This window comes from Erpetoichthys calabaricus, chromosome 18 (assembly GCF_900747795.2).
Source record: "Erpetoichthys calabaricus chromosome 18, fErpCal1.3, whole genome shotgun sequence".
Taxonomy (NCBI): domain Eukaryota; kingdom Metazoa; phylum Chordata; class Cladistia; order Polypteriformes; family Polypteridae; genus Erpetoichthys; species Erpetoichthys calabaricus.
Genome location: NC_041411.2, coordinates 59,446,427 through 59,464,885, shown reverse-complemented (window position 1 = coordinate 59,464,885; position 18,459 = coordinate 59,446,427). Strand labels below are relative to the sequence as shown.

At 39.9% G+C, this 18,459-nt stretch overlaps 1 protein-coding gene across 2 annotated transcripts in view; it reads right to left on the bottom strand.

Moving 5' to 3' along the window:
• The window catches only part of fbln2 (fibulin 2), an 890,980-nt gene that overhangs the window by 869,349 nt on the left and 3,172 nt on the right, over positions 1-18,459 (bottom strand). For both annotated transcript variants that reach the window (XM_028825322.2, XM_028825323.2), the window contains exon 2: positions 966-2,133. In XM_028825322.2, coding sequence (XP_028681155.1) covers positions 966-2,088 — 1,123 coding nt within the window. In that variant the 5' untranslated portion in view covers positions 2,089-2,133. The remainder of the gene's footprint in view (positions 1-965; positions 2,134-18,459) is intronic.

Sequence of the window (18,459 nt, the reverse complement as noted above, 5' to 3'; positions counted from 1 at the left end):
CTTTGAATTACAGTACCTGTCTGGAGTGTGGGGGAACATGTGAGATCAATGCTCAAATGCATGGTGAACTTCAAGAATGAAATGAAAAGAAACGCCTCACGCATCAGCCAGACAGAGTACAGGACTGACCATGTATGTATGATACCGAGTTCTGAGGAAAACAGTGACGAATAATTAGGCCAGTAAGATGATCAGAATGAGCCTCTGTGACAAGCAACTTTGGTCATCCGCTTTGCCACTTGTATAGAAAATGAACACATCTGTATGGACTACCTTCAGCACCACACATCAAGCAGCCACCTGATTGCCACCACAAAAAGAGAGAGCAATTTTCGGAAAGGAAAGCAAAATGGCAGAAAATTAGCAAGATATTTCATGGACTGGCTAGGGCCTAGCAGGGGCACTCACAATGTAAATCATATTGTGATACCTCAACATCACTTGCCTCATCCCAACTCCTTACTTATCAAATGGTCATGACAGTGAGTAGCAATCATGACCTTTAGTGCCTCCCCACATTGCTGGTATAGGAAAGACACCCCGTTTGCCTTATAGTTCTTTCAGCCACTTAAGGTTCAAGTTGATTGACAAAATTAAGGAAAAAGTCCTGACTGTGAGTGGTGACAAAACATTCTGACCTCGACTTCTATCCAAACTGGAAGGTCAGAGAACTTTCTGGCATCTAATCATCTTCACTTGAATGGCCAAGCTAGACTCCATTTATCCCTGAGTCTTCTATCTAACTGTCTGACACTCAATTCCACCGTCTGGTTTCACTTGTTTTTCTGGACCGGGAAGTGCCTTTGGCAGCAGGATGTGTGAAACAAATAAAACCAATTTAGTCATAAATTCAGGATTTCAGAGAGATTCTCGTGCCGAGGTTTGGAGAGAAGCCACATAAAGGCACTCTCCTTTTCTTTTCGTCATATTCTACAATTGCTTGCCCTGTCCGATTTTGCACTCACCTACACTTGTAGTCAAGGTCCCAGATGGCCTCTCCTCTTCTTTGGCATCATAATGTAGAAAACTTTGTGACTGCCTTCTCTGCTGCTCATGTTCAGTTGCCTTTACCACTTCCTCAGGTTGGCTTGTGGGGTTGAACCTGACTGGTGGGAAGGTGGTCAACCCACGGCTATCAGTAGAGGTGAGCCATCTGGGCTCAGAGACTAGTTTTAGGTTTATCATGGTTTCAGTCACATTGTCAGATGGGCCCATAAGTGGCGTCACTTGGGTGGTCTGAAGTATGGGGGTGTCAGTGACTTCTTCCAGATGTGTATCTCTTAACCTGTGCTCCACATTTAGTGTATCGTTGGGTGATGGGTGTTCACGATCCAGTGCAGGGATCAAAGATGATATAGTTGGTGATACAGTATCCCACTTGGCTCTTTGTGTAGAGCTGAATTCTGGGTAGTCATAGTCATTATCTATTGTGTGTGCCTGATCTGTTTTGAAAATGGAGAGGCTTCTGCTGTGCTCTTTGGACTGTTGATCTTCTGAGGCCTCCTGATCATAGCTGTAAGGTTCATCATAATGTTTTCGATGGTTTCCTTCCTCTGTGGCCTGTGACTGACAATCTGGCTTAGGGTAGCACATTAGATCTCCTCCTTCTTTGGGGCAATGGCATACCTGGCAGGCGTCCATCTGGAATGTATAACCAGCTTCATATGTCTGGTCTCCATGGGTACATCCAATTCGCTTGCAGTGGGAGCAACTGTCAGATGGCTCATCCAACTCAATGCAGTTTGGGGGGATTTCAGGGCAGGGGATAAAGTGACAGGTGATTTTTCCTCCTCCTTTGGGGCAAGAACACTCAGTACTTCCAAAATCTACCAAGTAAGATTTACCCTCTGGGACTTTGCCATTGCGAAAGCCTGCATTCACACAATCATAATACTGGTACCCCTCGCAGGTGCAACCTTTTTTCATGCAGGATGCACAACAGGAGCCCACTTCCAGCACCTCTTCAATGCAGTTTTCCAGTACAAGGCATTCAGCACCAGTGCAGTCATTCTGGGCACTGCAGATGACAGCTTGCCACAATAAAAGACCTTTTAAAAGGACCGACCTGAGGAGCCAAGCAGCAGCCATTTTGAATGACCAATGTAGTACAAGGCAGCTATAACTCCTTGAAACCTGAAAGAGAACAAGAATTAACAATTTTAGTGAAGATGAATGTCACGCAAGTACTTGATTCACACAGCACATCCCAGGCCAGCCTCAATACATAGTACAGCACTGAAAAAACTGAAAAGTGAAAGCAGAGACACGATCTGCTTTAAAAGAAATGGAAACAAGCTCCAACTGGGAAAATGATCAGCACTCACAATCTTCCTTGCAGACACATATGAGCTTCCTGCCACTATTCCAAGTTGGCCAGACATGCCTAGCTCCTTAGAAACCACCACATCATTTCTATTTTCATCACAAATCAAATGTCAGTCTGCTTTCTCTGTTCAAAGTTCAGATCCGCCTCACAGGAATTCTCCTGCAGTCCCTGAAAACGTGACAAATCAATTTTGGAGCTGAGAGGCAAACCCAAGGCAGATCAGTGTTCCAAATGCACTCACGGGCATATTGTGAGCACACAAAGATACAAACAAATGTATGCATATTTACAGTACATCACACATGAAAGTGCACACACAGATACATGTGTGTATAACTCACTTTGATTGCTTGACAGTTTGCTGGATTTCTGTTTCCTTGTGAATTTTCTCTAGGTCCTCCACTTTTCTCTCACATCACAATAATAATAATGTGTAAATTTGTGTAACAGGCAATGCATCTGTTATACTGTATATAAACCTATAAAACAATATACATGAGAAAAGATGGATGAATGGACGGACCTTCATTCAAAACACAATTATGGCAGGATGATGATGATGATGAGGAGGCTTCACCTATGTTACACAAGAAAGATGATGCTGTTGTCCTCAGATGGCACTTGTCCACGGAAGTTGCCACTAGAGATTCTGGGAGTTAGGAATGTTTCATAGAGAACTTTATCTGCTAAACTCTGTGGTACCATTACTCTGTTCTCAGGTTAAAGGAGACACAAGTGGCAAAGATGAATATTCCACAGCTAACAAGGAACAGTCTGAAGTAATCATGCCAAGTCCATCCATCTGCCTTTAATAAAGAGGAAGCCAAAGTTGTCCGATCTTGCCATCAGGGTCCTAAAGTCCGTAGAGCAAAAGACAAGGATCTTACACTATGTTTCACCAGCCTGAAAGAGATATCATGAGTGTACTACACTTGAGCACCTGTTTGGAAGTGCACTCCATGTTATATGTAGATGGGGTGCGCAATATTAAAAAGGGATCTCGTCAAACACCTGTTGTGCAGCACTGGGTTAATTAAAAAGGGAACTGCGGACTCGGTGAGTTGCAGTAACTAAACTGAGACATAACTCCTAGACATTAAAGATGGCAGTGACTGCAGTGAAATGTGACTCAAGGACAAGTCAAGATGAAGCTCTGCAACACAATGAATATCTATGACTGAACAGGGATGTGACTCTGGGACACACTGGGTATCAGTGTCAGAAATGGAACGTGACCTGTGAGTGATCAAACTGGTGTGTGATTTGAGCGTTAGTGAATGAACTTTGTCTCAGAAATACACCAAGCATACGCTGCCCAACCAGGATACCATGCATAAACGTATTGGGCATCAGTGGCTGAACTGGGGTGTGACTCATGGACACAGTGGGTTAGCAACTCTAATGGGACATGACTTAGATTCACACTGGGAGGCAGTGGCTGAAGATGGGTCTGACTCTAAAAAAAAGAGTGCTCCTCAGCTCTTGAGATTACTGCATTTTTATCTTAAAGTAAATCAGCGTTTCTCAACCTTTAAGTATTTGCGACCCGAGTTTTCATAACAGTTTTAATCGTGCCCCCCTAACATTTTTTTGAAAGGAGCCCACTAATACCAATTTGTTCTTTTTTAATTAATGATATATCATAGATGCATATTTTATTATACCTTCTTAACTTTTATTGACATTTATCTAACTCTATACAGTGGAACCTCGAGATACGAGTTTAATTCGTTCCAGCACTGAGCTCATATAGCGAATTTCTTGTATCTAGAACAAACTTCCCCATTGAAAATAATGGAAATCCAGTTAATCCGTTCCGCACCCCCAAAAATATCAACATAAAAATCAATTTTCCTAACAAATAACACTGATAAATAATATATACTGTAGTTTACCTTTAATAAATAACACTGGTAAACACTAATAACACTAGTGGCAGCACTATCTGAGGCAACAATCTTCTTGAGAGGCATCGTGGAATAATTATTTTCACGTTAAATGCAAAAAAAACAATGAAATCACAAGCGCACGCTACGGGAGAACAAGGAACACTGAGTGAGCTGACGGGCGGGCAGCGTCAGCTTGGGTGAATCCCCGAGTCGAGGCGGATCGGGAAACGCGTCACGCATACCCACAGCCTGGCTCGTGGCTCGTTACGTTAGATCCGAATTTTTCGCTCATACTTTCCTCGTATCTTGAATTTCTCGTATACAGAGGTGATCGTATCTCGAGGATCCACTGTATTTATTTTTTCTAGTATCAGAATGTAGTTTAGGTTAATTTGTTTTGGTTTCAATAGATGTATTTTTCATGTTTTCGATTCTTGTTTTCTTTTTTTCACACACTTTGGTAACACAGCAGAGGACCCAGGCCATTAGATTTTTAATGTTATTTTTTTTAATTCTCCAGCAGTATTCTGACTGACTTTTCTTTAATCTGAGTATTTGGAACCACTGGGCACCCTGAGTACCCTGCAAATGCCTTAACACTGCTAAATTGTGGAATTTGTGCGACTTGCTGTCTGTCCAAACGACGGACCTCGGCTGCAATGACAACAGCAGTGCTTTACACCCAAGCTGCTACATTAGTTGTTAAATCTTGCCAAGCTCCCAATGTTCACTTATGCAATGTCTGCTGGCTCTTTCCTTTTTTCCTCTCTTTCTCTCTTTTCAGCGAGAGATTCATCAACAAATTGTCAAAGATTGTTTTGTGTAAGCTACTGTAGGGAGATCATTGTCACCTTTCACCCCTGAGGTTAAAGCCTATGCATCTTCAAAGTGTTTACTATTCATCAAGTCTCCTGATCAAAGTAAAGGCCATGTCTGAGCCCAAAGTTCATCACTGCTCCTGCAGAGAAGGCCATGTTGTACTATAATTTCCCACGCGTCTTGTAGTATGAAAAAAGGAGCCAGTGCAGGCTGACTCTGAGACTGTGGATACAATGTCTCATAGCAGACAACTGGTAGACCAGACCCCACAAGACGGCGTTTGTTATGGATTTATAGAAAAACACAAAGTAGCTGCATTGTCGCTGAAATCAATGAAAGTAGTACTGCAAAACCACATGGTCATGGAAAATTAGATTTTAACTGCAACCTGGTCATCTCTGGAAACAGGTGTCAAGAAGGGCTGATCTTGTGCTCATCTCTTCATCTCTCAGTGATTGCCAAGAAATCTTGGGCATCCGGGTATTTGTATCTCAGGAAAGATGGTGGCACCACAGACACTGGAAATGGCACGGTGGGTTGGAAACATTTAACTAAGTAAACATATATGGAAATTGCTTGTGAAATGTGCTGGCCATTTGAGAAAGGAAACTGCTGAGGGGCCCAGTGGAAATTCTAGAGCTTTCCTTCTTGGCCTTGTGGCAACAGTTAAACAAAACAAAACAAGACGGTAACTGGAGTGTATTTACACCCCCGGGAATTGCCCTTTGAAGAGCCTAGTAAAAGGCGCTATATCAAATAAGGATTGATTGGCTACTGCCTTAGGCCTAAACACTCCAGATGCAGCTTCTTAGACAAATATGTTGCCAGAGTCATTTTGGGAATAGATCCCATCTGACCAGCGAACATTCCCAGGCCACATAGGGACTGTGTATGAAATAAGGCTTAACTGCCAAAGGGAATGATGGATTACAGACTCATGAAGCAGAATGTGCCATGGTGGATTTGAAAAAAAAATGTGCATAAGTCAGAGTCATAATGGAAATGAAAGCAATAATGACCTGGGCGACAGGACTTAAATGCAAATTCCTGCCGCAGGGAATTTCTTCATAATAAGACAGTGTTGCATTTGTGTTCTTTATAGCATAATATAATACTCTCAAACCCACTTAATCAAATGCAGGCACATGGCGGGCACAGCCTATCCTTGCCACAGCGATCCAAAGGCAGGGAGCAACCCTGGAAAAGTGTCAGTCTATGGAAGGGCCCACTCTCTTTAACACTCACACACGGGGCCAATCTAGAATCACCAGTTAACCTGATGGAGCATTCATCAAACTATTATCAACATAAAACATATAGAAAACAAGGTGGAAAAATACTTTTTAGGACTTTCATATGTGCCTCAGTATACAAATTCAATTGTAGGGGGATTCATGAGAGTAAAGAAAGCTAAAAAGCTCACATCAGCGGTCATATTAGCATGTAAAAGAACCTGACACCAAGTAAGAGAAGATCTTTTTTGCCCTTACAGCTAAGTGTCTGCCATTCTACGATTGAGTAGAACAGTGACAGCTTCACGACAAAGGCATGCTCCTCTATGTTAGGGTGTGGAAGACTTGTGAATAAAGAATTCAACATACAGGCTTTAAAGTAGGCCAAAATTGTGGAGAAAAACCTTTTTCTGCAGAAGTTGGCATGAGACCGGGGATGTGGAAGAAAATGTATTTCCTGACAGGACAATGACCTAAAACATATGGTCAAAGGCACAATGGAGTTGTTGAAAACCAAAAACAATCATGTTTCAGAGTGCCCTGGGCAATGCCCAACCCTCTGTCAGGAAACATACAGCAACAGTTCACTGAGACTGTAGCAAAATTATACAAAAAAAAACTGTAGAGTCCAGATGAGTAAAGATGGTAGATGCTTCTCCTAATATGTCTCTCAGATGAAATCTGGAACAAAGTAGTGTCTCTACTGAAAAACTAATTCCAGGCAGACGAGGTAGATGTTGCTTGTTTTCAGTTTGGATATTTTAAATGTGGCGGCACGGTCGCGCTGCTGCCTCGCAGTTGGGAGACCTGGGGACCTGGGTTCGCTTCCCGGGTCCTCCCTGCGTGGAGTTTGCATGTTCTCCCCATGTCTGCGTGGGTTTCCTCCGGGCGCTCCGGTTTCCTCCCACAGTCCAAAGACATGCAGGTTAGGTGGATTGGCGATTCTAAATTGGCCCTAGTGTGTGCTTGGTGTTTGTGTGTGTCCTGCGGTGGGTTGGCACCCTGCCCGGGATTGGTTCCTGCCTTGTGCCCTGTGTTGGCTGGGAATGGCTCCAGCAGACCCCCGTGACCCTGTGTTCGGATTCAGCGGGTTGGAAAATGGATGGATGGATGGATATTTTAAATGTTTTAAAAATATATGTACTTTTTAAATTTTGACAAAATTAATTTTCTCTGTTGTTCAACAGCAAAAAAAAATATGAATTCAATATATTTCCATTCCCTAGTGTAAAAAAATAATTAATACATTTTATAATCCCTATAGCTGAATATTCTACTGCTGACCAGTAAAACTGAGGATTTAAAGTTAGAAATAAAATCAACCTGAGTGAGTCCTGCAGACTGTCCAGCACTGTAACTGCCGCGGTTTACAGTGCTAATGGAATTACAGTTAGAATAAGTGAGTTCAAAAGAGAATTGAATGAATGAATGAATGAAAGAATGAATGAATGAATGAATTAATTAATTAATTAATTAACGAACAAACTAATGAAGTTAGGTTCCTGGAGAACCAGAGCTGTTGCCACTCCAAACAGTTTATTAATCAGAGGTCTTTTCTAAAATTTAATCTGACAATTCTGAAATGCACTCTCATTCATTTTTTTTCTTTTCTAAGAATGTCACATTTTTAATGTTTTCTTGTCTATTACTTTACTCATCCATCCATCCATTTTCCAACCCGTTGAATCTGAACACAGGGTCACGGGGGTCTGCTGGAGCCAATCCCAGCCAACACAGGGCACAAGGCAGGAACCAATCCTGGGCAGGATGCCAACCCACTGCAGACTTTACCCTTTATTTGAAATGATTTTACCTATTTGTTATGAAGTTACTCAGTTAATTTGGACAGAGTTAGATGAATGGCTGGGGAAGGTCTGACTCACCAAAATGGATGCACAATGTTACTAAAATAAATCTCAAATAAAGTTTCTTTTTTATGTGAAAAATTTTCTGAAGAAAATAAATAATGTAACTGCATTAAAAATCAACTAATATGATAATTAAATCTATTCTGCCATAAGCAAACTCTTTCTTGCTAGTTGCCTATAATTAATACTAATTCATTACATTTATGAGGCACTTTCAAGGTGCTTTACATAGTGAGGGGGAGCTACTTCAACCACCACTGATGTGCAGCATGATGCAATGGCAGCCATTTTGAGCCAGTGCGCTCACCACACATTAGCTGTTAGGTGGTGAAGAGGTTAGAGATAATTAGCCTGTCAGAGATGGGATGATTAGGAAGCCAGAATGACCAGGCCGTGATGGACAATTTAGCCAGGACATCAAGATACACCCTACTCTTTACAAAGGATGCCCAGGGATCTTTAATAACCACAGACAGTAAGAACCTTGGTTTTATGGTTCATCTGAAGAATCCTTAAAATCCTTAAAACAGAGCAGACCCTTCATTCTGGACTCAGGGAGCCATGCCCACCCTTTCAGACTGTTAGGCCCATCCGTTAATAATTATTTTATGAGAAAGAAATATTCCTTTGTATTTAAAAAATGTGTATTAAGATGAACATCCTTCATAAGCTTCTTTTTCTATTTCAAATTATCCCCATATACATTAACATATCTTTTTTTTTAAGAAATTAAACTCAATCATAACCTCATTCATTTGGAATTCTAAACATTTATGCATCCAAAAGGCAACTCTACAATGATCTAAAGAAGAAGGTGGCATGGCACTACCTAACTTTCAGTTTTATTACTGGGTGGCAAATACACAGGCCATAAAGATCAGGGGGGGAATTTTTCTTATGTGGATTAGTCGTTTAGCCGGATGTAATTGTTGACGATTTGGCCTGATCCTGGATCTGTCGGTCTTTCGAAACTCTTGCTGGAAGTGTTGTCATAGCAACACATCCTAATCCTCAAACCTGCTCGGAGCAGGTTTGTTCTACGTAAACCAGGATTATCTCTCACACATAATCAGTGTCCGTGCATGGAATTCATTCAGTCATGGCTTCACTGTTCATGAATGAGTGACCTATTGATACCGGTACTCAAATTATAAGAGAGAATTTCATAGAGAGAGGGGTTTGCGCGATCGGCAAGATCCTTTATTGCTCCTGGAGGAAATTCGAAAGATCTTTTTTTTCGAAAGACACCGCTTTAGCCGAGGGGGAATATTGTACCTCAAAAATGTATTAGGACCTTATATTCGAAGTTAAACTTGGCGAAGTCGGGCTCTCACAACCACACAGACAGTAGGCATTGCTTTGAGGTTTTTTGCAAGCGGCACTTTTTTATATACTGTAGACGATACGGAAAATCTAAAAGTGCAGTTTGCCAGGCAATTCTTAAAGTCTGTTTGGCTCTGAAATATTTCCTTCGGGTTTTCATAGTGTTTCCTGGACACCTGCGTGTGCAGACAATAAAAGAGGCATTTCATGCCATTGCAGGTATGGGAAATACACAAGTAAAAACACCCACAGTTCCATAAAGAATCTCACAATCAGCCTAACATTCTCATTATCCAGGATTTCCAAATGTGATTGGGGCACATGGGACTGATCAGAGTGGAGTTTGATCAAACATTATTTGGAAAATGTACCTCTTCTCCTGATGAATAATCAGACACAGTGTCTTCATAAAATATTTGACCTTCTTCAATATCTCATTGGTCAGACACAGGGTCTAGGGATATGACATTTCCTGCAACTGACCCAACAAAAAAAAAGGGGGCTATATGAAACATACCTATCGCACATATTGAGGACAAATACAGCATATGCAATGATCATCTTTTACCTGAAATGAAGTGACCACTGCATCCTGCCACTGGTTCTGAGTAGGAGCTTCCCCCTGGAATGCCCTCAGAAACAGGGTGATGGGCATTTTGCTGGAGAGCCAACTCTTCTGCAGGGGTTAGGTCTGAATCGCGTGGACCTCCACCTGTTTGTTGCTTGTCTGCCTTCTTATTAGCTTTAAAATTAATGTTTTTTATATTATATATGATTATTTATGTCAATAATTCTTTAAATAGTTATATACCAATATTTACCAGTTTGAAGTATATTCTTGTACTTCACTTTAACCTGTTCCCATGTTCTCCTTGTGCTCACGTTTGATCTGGAATTATGACATTTTAAATAATAATTAATCTGACACATAGGAAATGAAACGCTGCATTTAGTAAGTACAATACACACTACTTAGCATTCAATTTGTCGGCCACTTTTTGCCAGCCGTCTTTTCTGGTCTGGGCTGCTTTTGCAGTATTATCCCTTGTGCATATTAAATCTTGAAATTCTTCATGTCCTTCGAATAAAAGGTCCTGCTCCGCTTGTGTGAAAATAAATGAGCCCGTTCTTTCGTCATTTTGTTACAGCCTATCAAAGACTTGCTGATCATGTTTTCTAGACTCAATATATATGGGCTTTTCACTCAGCGCAGGCGTGCGCAATCATCTCGGATGATTAGATCCAGCTCGACTAATCTGCTACACGCCTGCATTTGAAAAACTGACTTATCCCGGATGAGTTTCACCAGCATTAACTCATCCAAGATGAGGCATCTGATCTCGGATGATTTAAGCGACGTACGGAAAATACCCCCCTGGACATCGACACAAATCAATAAATATACACAATTACTGGTCTGCAAATAGAATTCAAATCTTGCAATACTTTTTATATGCCCTGCTCTTTGCCCCAGTAAAAACAAATTATTGTCAATACACTAATAATCCAATCACCCTTCATTTTCTCAGAATACGGTACTAATGTAGGAAGCACTTTAAGACAGAGAAGCTCTTATCTGTTGTACTTCTACATGACAACCACTCTTTTCCACCCTCTCAAACATAAACAGTATTTAATCATATGCTTGGAAAATGTCTGGATTAAAACATTTAGAGATTTCTACATCGATAATGTTTCTGAATCCTACAAGTAATTAAGCTTCAAATTTAACTTCTCATCAACACAAGTTTTCCACTACTTTCAAGCTAGAAACTTTGCTAAACTGAATCTGCCCAATTTTTCCCACCTCCCACCTATTTGTATTCAAGAAGAAATATTGATCAGTCTTGAAGACTCAGATAGCACCTCCACAATTTATAAAAACATTTTAAAGTTTCTTCCTTTCACAGATCCCAGGGCACAATGGGGAAAGGATCTTTCACTTAACATTTCAGAAAAGGATTGGAAGGCAGCCATGCACAGAATACATACCAGATTCATATGCACAAAGCACTCAATTATTCAATTTAAAATCTTCTATCGAGCACATTGATCTCGATTAAAACTATCCAAAATGTTTCCAGGGCAAGAGACAACCTGTGAACATTGCAATTGTAGCTCCAGCCTCACTGGGCCACATGTTTTGGGTGTGCACCAAATGAACATCATTGTGGACAAAAATCTGTGAATGCCTAACAGACAGCCTCGGTGTGACAATCACTTCTATTCCATTAACAGCTGTGTTTGGTGGACTCCCAGATGGAGTTAAAGTGGAGAAGGACAAACAAACTGTAATTGCCTTAACCTCACTACTAGCATGTAGACTTATCTTGCTCAATTGGAAGAATCCCAACCCACCACCTTTAAGTCACTGGGTAACTGATGCCCTATACTATTTGAAATTGGCAAAATATAATTCTCACTTAGATGATCTGTTCAAAACCTTTTTAAAATATGGCAGGATCTAATAAATAATATTTTAGAATACACTTCTATATGGGGGTAATTGATACTCTTACTTCCTTGCTGCTTCAAAGATTTACTTTGTTTGCTGGCTCTCCTCTCTTTTTTTGGGTGGGGGTTGAATTTTGTTTTTGATAAGTTTAATTTGATTGTATGGATTGTTATTTGCTTTTAATTAGAATTAATAAAATAAAAAAACATTCTGTCAAAGATATATATGTATACACATATGTCATACTGTATATGTGTGAATTTAAAGAGAACTAAACTGCCATTTTTCGTTCTTTTTTTTTTGATTGAAAGGCACACCTCTTGTTATTATTATGTTTTTTACTTATTCTTTTATTAAATTTAGTGGACACCTCCTAGCAACAAAATCGTTTTTTGTCCAACTTATATTTGTAATACTGGTGGCAATTTAGTGCTACATCAAGCGGGAGCTTGTCCATACACACAAAGGCGTTAATGTAGATTGTTGATAATTGTGAATTTCCCCCTGGGATTAATAAAGTATCTATCTATCTATCTATCTATCTATCTATCTATCTATCTATCTATCTATCTATCTATCTATCTATCTATCTATCTATCTATCTATCTATCTATCTATCTATCTATCTATCTATCTATCTATCTATCTATCTATCTATTACACAACATTGTTTTTAGAAGTTATAGTATGGATATTAGAAAGTGCATGAAATCACTCCCACACCTTTTATTACAGACATTATTGGAAAGGACTCTGCATTCAAATCCTGTTATAGCAGTGTTATAGCAGATGACCCCCATTACTGGTAACAATTGGAGACAGAATGCACCTAGTAAGTGGTAGTAGCTGGAGTGAGCTGCAGGGTATGTCAGGCTAGACGACTTCATAGGAGCTCACAGCTGACTTACTTCTGACTCTCTAGCATTCTGTAATTAAAGGCTGCAACTGAAAATTGCTGAAAAAATCACGTAATGTGACATATTCTCAAATGTCAAGTGCCAAGCTTGCTCATTATGGACGTCGTAGGAACAGACAATCCCATACAAGTTGTACTGAACACCTACTAATGGTGCTCCACACACAATGAGTTATTATTTTCGTCTCTCTGTTTTGTTGCATGTGCATTTGTCACATACCCACCATGGTGTTTGTGCTGCTTGTATTGTAAATGCATGTTTTATCTTCCTTGGTGTCTGTTCTGGTGATAAATGCATAATTATTAAAGAGAAGTGCAACTGATTAATATACGATTTGATTTATATATTTTTATATTATGCCTAAAAACTGCTGTGGTGTTCAAAACATTTTGTTGTCTGGTTGTATATGTGTGCTGGTGGCTTCGAAATAAAAGATCAATGCTGGCTCATTTCCTGGAGCATGGAATGTCTGCCCATAGTGGCACTGACTCCTTGTTATGAACCAGCTGTTCAATCTGCTGCTTAATTGATTACAGCATCATTGTTGCTGTTGCTCATTTAATTTTAATTCTTTTGACATCAAAAGAATGAGCAGGCTCCTGTCAGTCATGGAGAATCCACTGCATCCACTGAACAGGATCATCTCCGGACAGAGGAGCAGCTTCAGCGACAGACTGCTGTCAATGTCCTGCCCCACTGACAGAGTGAGGAGATCGTTCCTCCCCCAAACTATGCAACTCTTCAGTTCCACTCGGGGAGGGTAAACGTTAACATTATACAAAGTTATTGTCTGTTATACCAGCATTTTTATCACTCTTTAATTTAATAGTGTTTTTTTATCAGTATGCTGCTGCTGGAGTATGTGAATTTCCCCTTGGGATTAATAAAGTATCTATCTATCTATCTATCTATCTATCTATCTATCTATCTATCTATCTATCTATCTATCTATCTATCTATCTATCTATCTATCTATCTATCTATCTATCTATCTATCTATCTATCTTAGCTAGGCTTTCTTCATGGCTTTTTCAAATTTAGTGTGGTCCCCCTCAGTGGTATGTGAAAATCAACATGGAGTGTAATGTCTTGTGAATGATGGATTCCCAGTATTGATCTCCTTTCGATAGATAGATAGATAGATAGATAGATAGATAGATAGATAGATAGATAGATAGATAGATAGATAGATAGATAGATAGATAGATAGATAGATAGATAGATAGATAGATAGATACTTTATTAATCCCAAGGGGAAATTCACTTTCTTTATTTTTCATATTATTGTGGCTACCTTTAAGTTAGGAAAAGGCACTGGATTTTTCGTAGGTCTTCAAAGGCATGTGCTCTGTGGCATCAACTGGGAAAAGCTCAACCTGGAAGTGCACAAGTGCAATTACAAACAACACCACCACCACATTTTCCTCATTTTAATACAGGTGATGACCCCATCAAAAAGGTACAGACAACACTGCAGGGCCAATTGGTCCAAACCCCTCATCCAGAAACAGGCTTGCACCTGGCACATATAGTACTAGAAGCAAAAAGAAATTGCATTAAGCATAATATGGAAAACAGCACAAAAATTGTTTTTGAAGACTAAGTTGAGGGCCATTGTAAACATTTTAACAATAAAGTAATTTATTGATGGAAGCTTATTTTGCATAACTCCGGATGGGGTTGTGATCTACTGGCCCTTATTGCAGAAATTCCACTGCTTTCTCACACACAAAAAACAAAATTGCAAAGTTCATGATACCAGTTTGCAATGGAGAAGTGGTCAACCAAAACACCATTTCATGAAAATTTTGCAGAGCAAAAACCTTTCACCCTACCCAGGGTTCGTTCCTGTCTGGCATTCAGTTCTACTAGGATAGGCTCTGACTCTTAATTGGATTAACCAGGTTCAAAAATAGGAGGATGATTAGATTAACTTTGGAGGACCACAAATCAAGGAAAAGGATAAACTCTGGGTTACTTTAGCCAGCTGCTTGTCCAGTTTCTTCTGTGGTGATATCACATGAAGGTTTGATGCTGGCCTTTGATTCTGAGGATTTCTTTAGTACAGCTCCAAAGTCAGATGTGCCTCTCTTTTATTAAACTGTGGTGCTCTGTATTTACAAGCCTACCCATATCCTGTGCTGAGTCTTCCTGAACCCGTTTCCTAACCAAGAATTAATTACATTTTATGTTGTAAATCACATTAACAAGTGCCCCCTATATATTCAACTACCCACCTTAAGATTTGGTTTGAGTGATGGGCCTGAAAGAGGTAAACATTCTGTACCACATCAATTATGGAGTAGTTAACTTTTTCAAATTTAGTTTGAGAGAGATTTTATTTCAACTTGTATATTTTGTATACAGTATTTTTACAAGTTTGATAGCTGCTCCTGTTGGCAAATAGATATTTAGCATTCAGTGCAAGCTATTATGATGGCAAAATATTCATGTGCTTATACCTGAAAGTGCTGCCTGTAAAAAGTGCAGTAGTCTGAGCAAATCTCTGTCACACATCTAACACATACATCTGTTACAAAATATTAAATACACAAAAATGTGATACCTTTCTCTTTTATGAAAAATACATTTTAAAAAATTACCAGTTTAAAAAATTTAAAAAGTGCTGATTTTGCTACAATTACAATAAGGAGACAAACTAAAAAAAGCAGTGTTTTATGTCATTTAAATATCGTTAGCAGTTCTTTTTTGTAATTTCAATTCAGTGGCGGATTTAGGTATAGGCTGTGGTGGGTTGGCACCCTGCCCGGGATTGGTTCCTGCCTTGTGCCCTGTGTTGGCTGGGATTGGCTCCAGCAGACCCCCGTGACCCTGTGTTCGGATTCAGCGGGTTGGAAAATGGATGGATTTAGGTATAGGCAACATGGGTAGCATGGGCACCTGAACCATAATAACAATAGGAAAGTTAAAGCGTGTGAAGTCCATAACGTGCACAGTATGTACACAAAGGGGTGCCGTTTATGTTGCTGAAGGGGTGCATGCTCCAGACACCAAGGGGAACCTCCTCACAGCTATTTAAGTCTAACAGTACAGAGTGCCAGCTATGGACACTGAAGGGCACCATCTCCCTCGTGCCCAGAGCTCCAAACGGGTTTTGACCAGCACTGTTTCAGTTTTAATGTGAGAATTACTGCATATTGCAAATTTATATTATGAACAATTTATAATATTTAACCTTGGATATGGTATGTGTAGCAGTACTGTTGTATCTCATCCCAACTAGCAGCTGCAGCAGTTAGAACACTGAGTGTACCGTGCTGATCACTGTTCATGGGCCTGTCGCCTGTCCATACACTTTATACATTACCGGCCACTGGCCCGCCTGCATACATTACATAGAACAGCAGGCTATGGCACAGTGTTGGCTCCCCTCATGGCATAGGACTATTGTTACAAACTACATGGTACAACTAATACTTAACTTTTTTTCCGCTATAATTCAAATTGCTTTACAACACAATACATAATGTATGTTAATGACCAGACTCAAAATAGAGGCAAAGAAACCGATGGACAATTTTGTTTTGCAGAAAATCAGAATTATTGCTGTGCATACAGATGTTTGTGGTTAGATTCAATTCATAAAAAGTCAGTCCCTGATTGGCCTCTCAGCATCTCTTCAATCTGTCATGGCTCCTTCCATGTGGCTCTGATGATATTTTTTGCCAGCAGCCACATACCCAGGCTAGTGGAGTTTAGAGTAGACATTTTGCGGGGGATGGGGGGATTGGTATATGTTTTTCAAAGATGTGAGATATGAAGATTAGCCACTGCACCCCCAGATCACAGTTTCAAGCTATTATCTGTACTAATTAGCTAGAATAAAATAAACCAATACTTTATTTATAGGTTTCAGATACTGGATTGCACGCAGCACACTATACTCTGCCTGGGTGTCTGATTGTGGCATGTAGAGGAGAGGGCATGCTCTCTACCATGTTGTCTTACCCTTATACTGGACAGATTAAATTTACCCGCCAGCACATGGAGGAGTAAACATACAATATATACCTAAAGATCTATTCACTTCTTGTCACTTGACATGCCATGCATGTGCTGAATCTCTTTCTCACTATATGACCAAATCACGAGAGTGCATGATGATACCAATCGCAAGCAGGCAATATCATTGCAAAACAATGCAGTTCCTTAGGGAAATAATTATTTTTTATTTGATTTTCTGTGCCAATAACCAGTAATTCTTATTTTTCAATGAAAAACAATTCTGTCACTTTGATATTGCATCCATTTATTTTTCTTTGCTTCTGTTTTGAGTCTGTTTTGATTATAATTATTGCCAAATATTATGTACTGTGTTGTAATTCAGCCTGTAATGTAACTGTTACTGTAGTGTAGTGGTGTCCTGGGGTGATTGTAATGAAAATTCTGTTCCACAAAGTGCCACTAATGTGCCTTAGCCTGATGTCTTGTGCAGTGTGCTCACGCAGGCCAGTGGTCTGTAAAGCAAGGCAAGCCGTTGGCCTGTGTGGGTGGATCACTAACCCATGAAAATGTAACAGTACAGTGCACTGAACGCTCTAATCCACCCCCTTATCCCTGCCTAACTGTCAGACTTTGTCTATGCTGCCAACAACCACTGAAAATTTGATTAACCAGTGGCAAGGTGATGAAAGTATCGGGACAGAAAAGCCAACGTGGAAAAATCAGTCTAAACAACAATGGCACAGAGCATATAAACTGTTTAAGTCATCTCACATGCCAGAAGACCAAATGTTCCATACAGTCACTAGTGCCTGGGTAATGTCAGATATGGGGTATAGCTAATAATAGACCTGAAACAGGAACCAAATGCCAAAAGATCGAAAGTAAGTATATCCCACAATATTTGCCATTGATTATTGTAATTTATATGGTGTGGTGGTACTGTGTGGGATGGTGGATATGCTTTAGACGAGAAAATAGATAGCAGAGTTCAGTTGAATTGTATGGGAACTAAAGTATTACAAGTACATGTTGGATGTTTAAGGACAGACCAAGGAAATGTTAGGGAAGAATATAGCTGACGTATATAATTATATCCTGGCATTGCGAATATTTAGTATATTTATGATCTTGAATAATATTATAATTAGTTTCCATATTATAGGTATTGTATGAAATATGCATTATTGATTGGAGGAGGAGGCATGCACTGATACAGTGTGTTGCCTTTCAATATATCTTTTATATTTTAAAAAATGCAATAAGGAATATACAAGTAGATTTTGTAATGAATAAATAAAATGCAAAAGTTGAGGGGATACATTTCATGTTGGGAGTCCATTTGATGTTTTCAGTTATGAAGGTGTTATGTTTTACTATGTAGAAGTGAACACAGTGTCAGTTTGCACCTGTGTATTACAAAAAGCCTGCAAGACTCAACCAAAGGCAGTGGACTCCCAGGGGGCTACGAGAACGGTGCTAGAGCTCAGAAGACTCGTCACCCCTTTCTACTCCATGGAAGCATCAGAGAAGCTATGGGGCAAGGCATGGTCCTCACATCAAGAGGAGGAGCAGACCGTTTGCTGTTGATGCTACACTAAAAGAAGCCCATTAAAATAAATGGATCAAGGATGCACAACCTTCATGCACTGTGGCCAGGAGCAACA